The sequence below is a fragment of the Phoca vitulina genome, unplaced genomic scaffold, assembly GCF_004348235.1.
Source record: "Phoca vitulina isolate PV1807 unplaced genomic scaffold, GSC_HSeal_1.0 scaffold63, whole genome shotgun sequence".
Taxonomy (NCBI): Eukaryota; Metazoa; Chordata; class Mammalia; order Carnivora; family Phocidae; genus Phoca; species Phoca vitulina.
The window spans coordinates 4,170,767-4,185,460 of NW_022589766.1; the positions used below are offsets into that span (position 1 = coordinate 4,170,767).

At 38.9% G+C, this 14,694-nt stretch overlaps 1 protein-coding gene across 6 annotated transcripts in view; it reads right to left on the bottom strand.

The window, feature by feature from the left end:
• DTNB (dystrobrevin beta) overlaps positions 1-14,694 on the bottom strand; it is a 256,526-nt gene that overhangs the window by 193,005 nt on the left and 48,827 nt on the right. For all 6 annotated transcript variants that reach the window (XM_032391617.1, XM_032391613.1, XM_032391615.1 and 3 more), the window contains one exon: positions 8,589-8,656. In XM_032391617.1, the coding sequence (XP_032247508.1) occupies positions 8,589-8,655 (67 nt within the window). In that variant the 5' untranslated portion in view covers position 8,656. Of the gene's footprint in view, positions 1-8,588; positions 8,657-14,694 lie in introns of those variants that run through there.

The window sequence follows — 14,694 nt, forward strand, 5'->3', positions numbered from 1 at the left end:
GCTAGGTTTGGAAAACACATCACTACCCCACTCAGCTACAAGGTCTGGCTCATGCAACTCTCAAATTTACCTCACACCCAACTCCAATGAGTACGGGCTACATATAATTACCCAAACATGCCAAGCTCTCTCATCTGAGCCTTCGTAAGTGCTACTTACTACTCCAGCCCTTTCTTCATCACATCACTGAACTGACTCAGCCTAGACATTGTTCCTCCCAGACCCCTTCCTGGGCCCCCCATGCTTCCCCAATCATGGCCCCAACTGCCCTATCATTCCTTATTTCCATTTTCAGGAAAATAAGTTCCATGAAGGCAGAGACCATTTTATTGTTGTGTTGTTTGCTACTATATGCTCAATAGGACATAATAAAACTAGCACCTGAAGTATTTATTGAATGAATAAATAACTGAAAGTTACAAAGTTCTGTGTTGTTGGTATAAAAGACTGACCTGCTTTCCCCCAAAAATATACCAAGTAAAGTCAAAATATTACACAAACTATACAATTTTGGAAAAGCTAATAAAAGGAGATGATAAAAGTAGTGGGGAAAGCAACTCCTTTCCCTGTATAAACATGTTGATGCATGTAGCCTTCTTCAGATAGAACACAGGATTCCAAACTGCATTCTAGGGAGCCATGGGATTTGGTAGAGGTGCTCGGCACACCCACAGAAGGTGTAAGGAAGTAAGTATATTTTGTTAAAAAGGCATTTAACTAAAGAGATGAAGAGAAGAGAAAGAGAAAGAGGAGAAGAGATAATAAACCGAGTAAATGTAAGGATAGTAACATTTCTGAATTGTCTGAAACCCTTACAACCATTTTTTTTAATAAAGATTTTTATTTATTTATTTGACAGAGAGAGATACAGCGAGAGAGGGAGCACAAGCAGGGGGAGTGGGAGAGGGAGAAGCAGGCTTCCCGCAGAGCAGGGAGCCTGATGCGGGGCTCGATCCCAGGACACTGGGATCACGACCTGAGCCGAAGGCAGGCGCTTAACGACTGAGCCATCCAGGCGCCCCTACAACAATTTTTAATAAGCTAAACTTTTCAAGAGAGTAAGAGTCTGAATAAGTAACAAAAATAAACATAAATGACTTCCTTGTTTTTTCTTGGCAGTATGATTAGAAACCCTGGGGATCAGAGATGAAGCCAGAGGTCCCAACAGAGAGGAAGGTACAGACCACAGAATGGTGACTCTGTCAGTGGGTGAACTAGAAACAGAAGAAAAAAAAATCCCACAAAAGGAAATGTTAGGGACACATGACTGGCTCCACCTAGATTTAGACTTAAATTTTTAAAGCAAACAAAGAAAGTGGTAATCAAGTAAATTAGACAAAAGAAAAACTGACCATACAAAAGAATTATAAAGTCTAATTTGTCATGTTAAAAAAGGTAATACTAAAAATAGCATATATTTCATGAAGGAGGTGCTCTAAAACTGTCTAATAATCCCGTATTGCTTCAAATAAAGTTATAAATATTGATAAGCTCTGGACTTCATTTTAATTGATGTTAGAACTTTTAGGGTAGCCATAAAAAGAATAGAAAAAGAATATACAACCCACCACCAAGAAGACAGAAAAGTGGAATGGAAGGAAGAAGCTCAATTCATCTAAGGAAGGCAAGAAAGGAAGAAAAAACAACAGAGAAAGGACACAGTTTAAGCACAAAACAAGATGGAAGAAAAAGTGAAATATATCTGTATTCATAAAAAAAAATATTAAACAGGATAAATTCTTCAGTGAAAAAGCAAAGACTGTCGGTCACAATAGTTGTTGTTAAATAATCTAGCTTACACTGCTTACAGGACATACACATAAAACATAAAGATACAGGGGCGCCTGGGGGGCTCAGTCGTTAGGCGTCTGCCTTCGGCTCAGGTCATGATCCCAGGGTCCTGGGATCGAGCCCTGCATCGGGCTCCCTGCCCAGCGGGAAGCCTGCTTCTCCCTCTCCCACTCTCCCTGCTTGTGTTCCCTCTCTCACTGTGTCTCTCTCTGTCAAATAAATAAATAAAATCTTGGGGCGCCTGGGTGGCTCAGTTGGTTAAGCGTCTGCCTTCGGCTCGGGTCATGATCCCAGGGTCCTGGGATCGAGCCCCGCATCGGGCTCCCTGCTCGGCGGGGAGCCTGCTTCTCCCTCTCTCTCTGCTGCTCCCCCTGCTTGTGATCTATCCCTCTCTCTCTCTCAAATAAATAATAAAATCTTAAAAAAAAAATTTTTTTTTAAATAAATAAAATCTTTAAAAAAAAAAAAAAAACATAAAGATACAGGGGCACCTGGGTGGCTCAGTCACTTAAGCATCTGACTCTTGATTTTGGCTCAGGTCATGATCTCAGGGTCATGGGATCAAGCCCCATGTTGGGCTCCATGCCCAGTGTGAAGTCTGCTTAGGATTCTCTCTCTCCCTCTCCCCCTCCACCCCCCCACACCAAAATAAATAAATGAATCTTAAAAAAAAAACATAAGGATACGGAAAGTTTTTTAAAAGAATGAAAAGATACTGTACAAGGCATACTAACCAAAAGAAAACTGGTACAGCTATATTAATAACAACAAAATAAACTTTACAGCAAAAAGCATCACTAGAAAAAGAGTATACCTACATAATGACAAAATATTCAATTTCCTAGGTAGATGTAATATTTTAATACATGTGCATCTAAGAACAAAAGCTTCAAATCACTGTCAGAACTAAGGGGTAAAAAATTAAAGTCCATGATCAAAGCAGAGATTTTTTACAACTTTCAGTAATTAAGTGGTCAAATCAGTAAGGACAAAAAAGGTCTGAATAAAACATGTAACAAGTTAAATCTAAATAATGAAGAAATCATACACATTATTTTCAAGCACACATGGAATATTTACAAAAACATATAACAAAAAATATAACCAAATTCAAAGATTCTACAACAGCCTTCATTCCCTGACCCACATCCCAATTAAGCTAAATATTTTTTTAATTAAAAGTCATTTATTTGCAAATTTAAAAGGGTACTTCTAATTATTCCTAAGAGAAGTTAGAAACCACAGAGAAGTGATCATGAAAATGGCATCTATCGGAACACATGGAATGCAAAAATAGAAAATCACAGGAAAGAAGTTCTTAAGTGCTTACATAAGAGAGGAAAAAAGTCTGAAAATAAATGGCTCGAGTTACCCAACATAAGAAGTTGGAAAAAGAACAAGAGAATCGCCTGAAGTGAAAAGAAGAAAGTAATAAACACAATAGCACAAAATAATGAGGCAGAAACAAAGACACTTGGAGAGGATCAACAAAGCCAAAGTTCCTTCAAAAGACCGATAAAACTGACAAAATTTTGGAAAAGGACAAATAAAATCAGAATCTCTGAGCCGGGAGGCCTGGCATCGAGCATTTTGTAGATTCACCTATACTTTAGCACCAGAGTTAAGAACTACTGTTCTAACTACCACCTTTCATTTTTCTTAGTAATTTTATACCATGTAAGAATCATAAGCTACCAAATTACTTGTATGTAATTTATTCCACTCTTCTTTCAATAAACATTTATCAAGCTACTGGGGCTACCAACATAAATAGATGTGATCCTTATTCTCATGGCACTTAGAGTCTATAAGAGAAAATACTAAGCATAGAAAGAATAGTAGGGCATTTAAAGATACTGTCTAAAAACAGAAAGGCTTAAGAATATTATAGAAAGGAGGGCGCCTGGGTGGCTCAGTTGGTTAAGCGACTGCCTTCGGCTCAGGTCATGATCCTGGAGTCCCTGGATCGAGTCCCGCATCGGGCTCTCTGCTCGGCAGGGAGTCTGCTTCTCCCTCTGACCCTCCCCCCTCTCATGTGCTCTCTCTCATTCTCTCTCAAATAAATAAATAAAAAATCTTTAAAAAAAAAGAATATTATAGAAAGGAATAATAGTAAAGGTCACACAACATGAAAAAATACAACCTAACTAAATTATTAAATTATTATGACTGTTTTCATGTTATACAGCAAAGTTGAGTCACTGTGACAGAGAACTCATCATATAGCCTGCAAATCCTAAAATATTTACTGTCTGACCCTTAAGGAAAAGATTGTCAGCCCTAGCACTATATTTACAGAGTAAAGGAGAAATATATTCATCTCAAGAGAAACAGAAAACATCTGATAAAATTCAATACTCATTCATGATTTAAAGAAAATAAGAGTAATAACTCTTGGTAAATTAGAACCCAGAAGTAGTTCCCTAACTTGATAAACAACACAAAACCTACAACAAATGTCATTTTAATAGTGAAATATTACTTCTATCAAGTCAAAAACAAGGCAAGGATGACTGCTATCCTCCCTATTCTTCAATATATCTGAGAGGGCGCCTGGATGGCTCAGTCAGTTGAGCGTCCAACTCTTGATTTTGGCTCCGGTCATGATCTCAGGGTTCTGGGATCGAGCCCTGCATCAGGCTCCGTGCTCAGCAGGGAGTCTGCTTGTCCCTCTCCCTCTGCCCCTCCCTCTGGCTCATTCTCTCTCTCTCAAATAAATAAATAAAATCCTAAAAAAAAAAAAAAAGTTGCAAAAATAGTAGTCAAAACCATTTTTCTTTAAAAATAATACAGTCCCAGGGGAGGAGCAAGATGGCAGAGGAGTAGGAGACCTAAATTTCCTCTGGTCCCAGGAATTCAGCTAGATAATGATCAAACCATTCTGAACACCTACAAACTCAACAGGAAATCAAAGAAAAGAAGAGCAGCAACTCTGAACAGAAAAGCGACCACTTTCTGGAAGGATGACTGGATGAAGCTATCATATGTGTGTTCTAGACCACCAACACTAGACATTTCAACACCAAGACCCCTGGCTTCAAGGAATAATTGACCTAAGATCAACACCTGGACCTTGACCTCATTCTGACCAGTTCCTGGATGCCTGAGAGGACATGTGCACCCGAGCACAACCATTAGTAAAAACCCCCAGGCCCTGAACAAAGATGAGACTCATTCTCCTTTCCTTTCTGAGTCTCCTGGGTGGTCTGTCTGTATCTCTCTCTATATCTTCAATAAACTTTTGTTTCCACTTCCTAAAAAAAACAGTCCCAAAGAGGGCGCCTGGGTGGCTCAGTTGGTTGAGCGACTGCCTTCGGCTCAGGTCATGATCCTGGAGTGCCGGGATCGAGTCCCGCATCGGGCTCCCTGCTCGGCAGGGAGTCTGCCTCTCCCTCTGACCCTCCTCTCTCTCATTCTCTCTCTCTCAAATAAATAGGTAAGATCTTTAAAAAAAAAAAAAAGAATATTAAAAAAAAAAAAACAGTCCCAAAGAATGTACAACATCAAGAATGAACCCTCATGTAAACTACAAACTTTGGGTGTTACGATTTATCAACACAGGCCCATCAGCTGTGGCAAATGTACCCTCTGGTGGGGGGTGTTGTTAGTGGGGGAAGTTGTGCATGTGTGCTATGGGAACTTGCTGTACCTGCCTCTTAGTTTTACTGTGAACCTAAAACTGCTCTAAAAAAGTGAAGTCTTTAAAAAAAAAAAAATGATGGATAGACCTACAATAAGTAAAAATCTATCAATTACCCACTGTGGCACAGAAATTAAGTCAAGTCACCTAAGGTTATACAGCCAAGATCCAAACCGAAACATCAGTGGATTCAAAATTGCCATAAAATCAACCCAAAACCTAGATGGTAGAACCCTATGATAAGGCTGACAAAAGATGATTTTTACATCCATTGAAGGTAATAATGCTGGAGATCTGGGGGGATGTTGGAAAGGAGAGAGCATGGCTTTTAGCAGCAGACACCACTATCAGCAATGCAATTCTTCCCATGAAGAAAGAGGGGAGACAAGAAGCCATACTCACCAAACATCTCCAAGACAGTCCATATCCTTGAGTCTGTTACAGAGAAAGGCCATTTGTTTGAGCTCTCTGTGTCAGAATGATGACATTCACTAAGCAGCAAACCCAAATCTTCACAGAAAACCCAGTTTCTACTCCAAAGATCCACCCCAGTTGTGCTCCCTTGCATGCTCATGTTTACTTACTGAAGGCACCCCACGCACTTCTTAGTATCAGGATTTATTGTTTATCTACTTGGTTTCCTTATTTTGTCTGTTTCCTCACCAAAATGTAAGCAATATGCGAGAAGTTAGGGACTATGTTCTGTTCTCCCCTTAACCCTAGCACCTAGAACAGTGCCTGGAACATAATAGATCTTCAATAAATGTGTTAAAAAATTAATGAAAAGATGACCCCTATGCTGAGCCTTAACGGTGAGCGGGCACAAGGCAGATGAAGGTGGGCCCAACTGCAGGAGCAAAGCCCATTCAGTACTGCTGGGAAATGACACACATGGCGGGTGATGGGAACTGGCAACCTGAGAACTGAGGATAAAAGAGACCAGGAGGGCTTGCCTGCAGGAGGGCTTGCCTGGCATGCCTAGGAGCTCAGGCTTTCCTGGGAGAGTGACGAAGAGCAACTGAAGGGATTTAAGAAGGAAGTAACCGATTTATACAGTTCACTGCATACAGCATCACCGATCACAGATTTGAAAGGGTTGACCGTGGAAGGAGGGATCCAAAAACAGATTGCTTTAGTTCAGAAAAGTAACAATGATAAAATATTAAACAAAACTAACCACATTAAATACCTACTGGGTAGGTAGGGGTCCAGCACTGTGCTAAGTGCCTAAGTGACATTATCCCATTTAATCTTCACAATCATTCTATGAAGTAGATACTATTCCCATTTTATGGACAAGGAAACTGTGGCACAGAGATTAAGTCAAGTCACCTAAGGTTATACAGCCAAGATCCAAACACAGGCAGTCTGACGGTAGAGCTTGGATTCAAAGCCACTGTGGTACGAGGAACAGACCATCCAAGACTCCCTTATGAGGTAAAACTCAGCTGCATTTTGTGATTTCTTTGGAGGTGGAAGGTGAGGTAGAGGGAAGGGACTGCAAGGTTTCTGGCTTGGATGACTAGCAATCAGAGACTCAGAACTACAAAACTCCTGAAAGATCATCCAGACTGACTACACACCCAATGCCAAAAATTTCCTCTGACATCTTCAACAAATACTTATCTAGGTTATGCTTGACAGGACAGCATAGATCTGAGTTGAGTCAAACTCTGCCTCCCATTACTAAGACTCTAAAGATTTAAAATACCTTGATCTCTATCTACTGATTTTTTGAGACTTTATCTGCTGATTTTTACTCTGATATGAAGAATTCTAGCACCCTACAAGTACCTCAGGGGCTATCTCAGGCAGGGCTCCTGCCTCCCCTCTTCAACCAAGCAGTACCAATTTTATGACACTCTCATGTTGAAGGTTCTTGTAAGATCCGACTTTTTAAAAAGAGTATAATGCTTTTTTAAAAGATATCATAATGACTGATACAGACCAATAACCCTATTTCATGGCAAAGGAATTTGTGGTCCACCAAGTGTGAGTGCACTGGTCAAAGTCACATAGATAAAAAATCACAGACCAAAATAATCACACAAATACTGGGAACTACTCCACTCCTCTCAGCCATCTTTCTCTTTGTTCGAGTTTCACAGAAGACTATAATTTTTTAACAGAAGATTTAAAACTGTATCATAAAGTAATATACCAAGGCTATATACATTTGTGCTTTTATTTTTTTAAGATTTTTTATTTATTTATTTGACAGAGAGAGATACAGCGAGAGAGGGAACACAAGCAGGGGGAGTGGGAGAGGGAGAAGCAGGCTTCCCGCTGAGCAGGGAGCCCGATGCGGGGCTTGATCCCAGGACCTTGGGATCATGACCTGAGCCGAAGGCAGACGCTTAATGACTGAGCCACTCAGGTGACCCTACATTTGTGCTTTTAATTATTCCTATATCTCTAAGTGTTGTCCTAACACGTGGCCCTCTACACCTTAGAATCTGTATCTAGTAAAAAGTAACTTATACAATGTATTAATTATTTCTCACCACCTGCAAGCTCATGGTAACAAGGGAGTTACAGCAAGAGATCTAAACTGACTGGTGCGCCTTGGGGCACCTGACTGGCTGAGTCGGCAGAGCAGGCGACTCTTGATCTCGGGACTGTGAATTTGAGCCCCACATTGGTTGTAGAGACTACTTAAAAATAAATATTAAACTCACAGATATCCTAGGTAACATTTCTGCCTTAGTATTAATGATCTTGCTGAAGAAAGCAATTCAAGTCAAATCAATTATAATATATGCTCTGGCTTGAGGTCCTTCAACTCCATGATTCTTTAACTCCCTTTCTTCCCCGCCTAAGATTCGGACATGCTAATTCGTGAGGCACCTGGGTGGCTCAGTCGATTAAGCATCCAACTCTTGTCTTCAGCCTCGGTCATGATCTCAGGGTCATGAGATGGAGCCCCGGGTTAGGCTTTGTGCTCAGCAGGGAGTCTGCTTGAGATTCTCTCCCTGCCCCTCTCTCTCTGCCCCTCGGCCCACTCACACTCTCTCTTTCTGCCTCTTTCTAAAATAAACAAATCTTAAAAAAAAAAAAAAAGGAACGTGCTAATGCTTAAAGCTGTGACTTCATCAGGGAAAAAAAAAAGGCATCCCCACACATACAGACAAGGAATCCAGAAGCACTCAGGACTCACGCATTTCTATGAACAGCTGCCTCTTCTCCGCCATGGTCTTCCGCTTGTTCCCACTTTCCTCAATCATCCTAGAAACAAAGAAAGATACAATAAACCACTGCAATTTGACAATTCAACCAAGTGCTTATCATTCTGTTATGAAAGAGGTACAGGAAACCAAGCTGTTGATGCACATTTAAGAGACAATCAGTAAAAATAAAGTGGAAGCCCGATATAGAAAAAGACAAACCACTGTCCCTTTATTTACTTGATAGCTTCTATAATATTACAAAGTCAATAATTAAATGAGCTCATACACTTGCTTCCTGTGCTGAAAATATGGGGCTATGTCTTATTTCTAACTATGATTATTTTCTCTGCGGAGTCCTGGATTAGTTGGGACACAGCTTCCCATATCCCTACTGTTTTATCCAGATAAACATGGTACTAAATATAATTTAGAAAATAATTATAATGAAAGGCTAAAGAACATAATAGTTATTAGCTTATACATAAAAGACATAAATAAAATCTTCTATTTTCATATTAAACAATATTGAACAAAGCAAGTATTCATCCCCAAACTCAAAGAACTCCTAGAGATGAATTTTTTACCACACAGTAATAGTTTAGGTTGACAGACATAGGCTTTGACAGTCACTCTGTTAAAATTCTTTCCATGTGCTACCTCATTTAATCCTTCCAACAACCCTAGATACTGGTATCATTATTATTATCCCCATTCTATAGATTAGGAAACAGCCTAGAAAAGAACACTAACTTGCGTGAGGGCACAACTCAGAAGTGGTAGAGTCAAATCCCACCCTTTCACTAAACATCTTACATAATCATTGCTTTTAGATGCGTACTGCCAAATCTCCACACCCAAAAAGCTAAAAAACAAATAAGCCCATTGCACAGACCCTACTGATGCAAAATCTGTGATAATTGCAGCTGAATTTTGCCTTATTCTGTGAAGAAAAAATATCTAGACAAAGAGCATAAGCCAAACAATTTCCCTAAGGAGATTAAACTGTTGTAAATCATGGAGTGATTTATATAGCACAGTCTCAAATGTATTAGAATCACAAATTAAATGATAACTACACAAATTACATATCCATTAAAACTAGGTGCCTGGCAAAGTTTAGTTTTAAATATATCCTAAAGAAAATTTAAAATGTAAATGCATTCCTTAACATTCTACACCTAATATTTTGATAATTAAGACCAATCCTTTCCTAAATCATTGATGTATTACCAAGTAGGCTTAACACACATGATGGTTACTTAACAATTCACCCCCAAGAGAAAAAAATTTTAAACAGGAAGAAAGCCAAAAGACAAAGCAACTAGAAACAGCAAAAATATAATGAAATCTAGGTCCTAGAGAAAAAAACAAGACTTGCAGGGCGCCTGGGTGGCTCAGTTGGTTAAGCGTCTGCCTCCAGCTCAGGTCATGATCTCAGGGTCCTGGGATCAAGCCCCACATTGGGCTCCCTGCTCACCAGGGAGTCTGCTTCTTCTTCTCCCTCTGCTCCTCCCCCCTGCTTCTGCCCTCTCTCTCTCAAATAAATAAAATAAAATCTTTAAAAACAAAAACAAAAAACAAGAGTTGGTACCAGTAGCCTATAATTACAAAGAAAGGAAGATATTTAAAAGTTTACTGCCTCCTCCCCAATCTTGGTCTCTCACTAGGTAATACAAATTTTATTTTATTTTATTTTTTTAAGGATTTTATTTATTTGACAGAGAGAGACACAGTCAGAGAGGGAACACCAGGAGGGGGAGTATGAGATGGAGAAGCAGGCTCCCCGCTGAGCAGGGAGCCTGATGCGGGGCTCAATCCCAGGACCCTGGGATCATGACCTGAGCTGAAGGCAGATGCTTAACGACTGAGCCACCCAGGCACCGCTAGGTAATACAAATTTTAAATGCTAACCATAGATTAAAAGATAGTATCATAATATCCTTTATAACATATCTCATTTGTTATATCTTTTTTCTACTTTTGCTATTTCTCTACACCACTTTTTCTCAAAGAAAAAGAATTCCTGGAGAGCTCTAATTTCTTCATGACAATTTTCTAACTTTTGCCTTTATTTCCAAATTAATCTTGAAAAAATTAATATAACTATATTCTGGATCATTGGGAGGTCTACCAAACTACAATGCTAAAACAAAAATACCAACACTCTCTAAAAATTTAAGGAAGACCCAAAGTTTTATCATGTTCAGTATGTCCAGACACAATACAAAATTATTTGGCAAACAACCAACCAAGAAAATCTTAACTCACAAGGGAAATGACAATCATCAGATGCCACTGACAAGATGACACAGATGTTGTTGTAACCTGACAGAGACTTTAAGTAGCGATTATAAAAATGCTCAAATTAGCAATCACAAACACTCTTGAAACAAGAGTTAAAATCTTAAGTGTCAGGGAGCCTGGGTGGCTTAGTCGTTAAGCATCTGCCTTCGGCTCAGGTCATGATCCCAGGGTCCTGGGATCGAGCCCTGCATCGGGCTCCCTGCTCAGCGGGAAGCCTCCTTCTCCCTCTCCCTCTGCCACTCCCCCTGCTTGTGCTCTCTCTCTGTGAAATAAAATCTTTAAAATAAAATAAAATGAAATAAAATCTTAAGTGTCAGCAGAGAAAGAAAAGATATGAAAGAAACCAAATGGAAATGTTAGAACTGAAATATACACTCATTGGGGGGAAGAGGGACTCACTGGATGGACTCAACAGAAGAATGGAGATGACAGAGGAAAGCCAACTTTAAGATATATCAAGTAGAAATTATCCAATCTGAACAGCAGGGGGAGAAAAAAAGGCAAGAGAGAGATTTTTTTTTTTTTTAAAGGAATAAAGCCTCAGGGACTGGGTAGACAAAAACAAAAGATCCAACATTCATCATGTACTCAGAATCCCAGAAGGAGAAAAGGAGCGTGGCAATGTGGTGCTACACAACACGTGAAGACATACTAGCTGAAGACTTACCAAGTTCAGTGAAAGACATACCACAAATTCAAGAAATTGAGCAAACAAGTTAAAGCCAAAGAAACTTGTTATAATGGTCACATCATAATCAAATTGCTGAAAGACAAAGAAAAATTCTTGAAAGGAGTCAGCGTAAAAGAACATTTTACCCATAGGTAAATGATAGGGATCAGCCAATTTTTTTCTTAAAGGGCCAAACAGTAAATATTTTAGGTTTGCAGGCCATGTGGTTTCTGTCACAACTACTCACCATTGCCACTGCAGCGTGAAAGCAGCGACAGACAATATGTAGACAAATGGGTATGGCTTTGTTGAAATTTTATTTTGAAAACAGTCAGTCAACCCACAGAACATAGCCTACCAGCTCCTGTTCGAGAGGCATGGTGACCTGAATTACTGCAGATTTCTCATAAGAAACTATGGAAGTCAGAAGACGGTGGAGCAATGCTTTTAATTTTACATTGAGAGAATACTAACCTTCAGAAATTAAAGAAAACTGAGAGAATTTGTAGTCAGCAGACACCCTCTAAAATAATTGCTAGGGAAAGTTCTTCAGAAAGGAAAATAATTACAAAATGTTACAAATGAAGAACAGTAATAGAAAAGATGTTAGAAGAAATAACACCAATTTCATACAATTGCTACCAGAAAACACAAAAGAACATCTTACAATTCATTTTAAAAAGCCAGTAATATCCTGATACCCAAAACAGACAAAGACAGTACAAAAACAAATGTCTCTCATGAACACAGACATGAAAACCCTCAACAATGAGCAAAATCCTCAACAAAATATTATAAATTGAATCAAGCCATATATAAAAACCTTGGAAGCAGTGGGAGTTTATCCCAGGAATGCAAGGCCAATTCAACATTTGAAAATTAATCAATATAATCCAACATATTAATAATCTAATAAAAAAAAATGTTTATATCAGATGCAAAAAGAGCATTTGAGGGCGCCTGGGTGGCTCAGTTGGTTAAGCGACTGCCTTCGGCTCAGGTCATGATCCTGGAGTCCTGGGATCGAGTCCCACATCAGGCTCCCTGCTCAGCAGGGAGTCCGCTCCTCCCTCTCATGCTCTCTGTTTCTCATTCTCTCTCTCGCAAATAAATACAATCTTAAAAAAAAAAAAAAAAAAAGAGCATTTGACAAAATACAAGGTTCATTCCTGATGATAAACTCTCTGCAAACTAGAAATAAAACCTTTCTACACATGATAAAGGGCACCTACAGAAAACTTACATATAAGATCACACTTAATGGTAGAAAACTATATGCTTTTCCCCTGAGACTGGGACCAAGACAAGGATGTCTATTCTTACTACTTCTATTAAACATTATATGGGATGTCTTAGCCAGTGAAATAAGATGAAAGATAAAAGGCAAACAGACTGGAAAGGAAAAAATAAAAGTATCCTTATTTTGCAGACATCGTGATGATCTTTGTAGAAATTCCAAATTCTAGGAGCCAAAAAAAGCTCCTAGAACTAAAAAGTGAGTCTGACACTGTTGCAGGACACAAGGTCAAAACACAAAAGTCAACCACAGTTCTGTTTACTAGCACTGCACAACCAGAAATTGAATACTTTGAAAAATAGCATTTATAATATCTCTAACAAAAATAAGATGCTTAGGTATATACTAACAAAATATGTATAGGATTTGTATACTAGAATCACAAAACAGTGATGAAATTTTTAAAAGACCTAAACAAACAGAAAGACATACCATCTAATCAGACAGTCTAATCAAAATTCCAGCAGAAATTTTTGTAAATATAGACAATTCTAAATTCCATATAAATAGGCAAAGGGAATAGACAAGACAATTTTGATAAGGGAAAATCAAGATGCAGGATTATAGAAAACTTTAAGAATTACTATAAAGCCACAGTAATAAAGACAGCACAGTACTGGAAGAGGCCATTTGATTTTTTTTTTTTTTTAAGTGCAAAAGAAATTCAGTGAAAAAAGGACAGACTTGGTGCTGGAAAAACTGGTTATCTATATGACAAAAAGATGAACCTTGACCTATACTTCACACCACATACAAAAAATAATTTGAAATGGAAGATAAATGTAAAGTACAAAAAGTATAAAACTTTTAGAAGAAAACACAGGAGAAAGTCTTCATGGTCTGGTACATCACAGTACAAGCCATAAAAAAAAAAAAGACAAATTGAACATCACCAAAATTAAACAATTTGTTCTATATAAGAAACTGGTAAGAAATGAAAAGACAAGTTAACCACCGGACGAAAAATATTTGCAAATCACATGTTAAACACAGGATTATAATTAAAATACATATATACTTAAAAAAAACTCTCAAAACCAAACTAAGGTGGAAGAAAAGCTTGTTACTCAACAGTAGCTACAACACTGACATTGTTTTTTTCTTTTTTTTTTAGATTTTATTTATTTATTTGACAGAGAGAGACACAGCGAGAGAGGGAATACAAGCAGAGGGGGTGGGAGAGGGAGAAGCATGCTTCCCGCAGAGCAGGGAGCCCGATGCGGGACTCGATCCCAGGACCCTGAGATCATGACCTGAGCCGACGGCAGACGCATTCAACGACTGAGCCACCCAGGCGCCCCTACATTATTTGTTGACTTAAGAGTATAGAAGACCCAGTTGATATCCTGCCTTTATTCCATCACCCTGATCAGCTTCTAGTGGCCAGCATCTGCATTTCTTTGCCTGAGGGCTTTTTCTGGCCACTGAAGGCAGCCTTGACATTTGCAGGGCAGTCTAGAAGCACCAGGGGATTAACATCCCTGGAGGAACCCTCCCACTGATGGAAGTTAATATATAAATACTGCAGCTCCTTTACCCAACAAAAGGCAATGTTTTCCACTGGCTTCCAGAGTTCCTCATTGGAATTAAGTTTGCTTACCCACAGTGCCTGATAGGAAAGCCTTTACTAGCTACTTTCTCTTCTCTGTCTCACTTCTCCACTCTACTGGTATCTCCTAGGATCACCTTTAAAAACAAACAAACAAAAAAAAACCCCACAAAACAAAACAAAAACAAACTTGCACTTGTCTTTACACCAGCATTTGCTTCTAGGGTAACCCAGAATAAGACAGATTTGATCCTGGTATAACAGGTCTTCCAGATG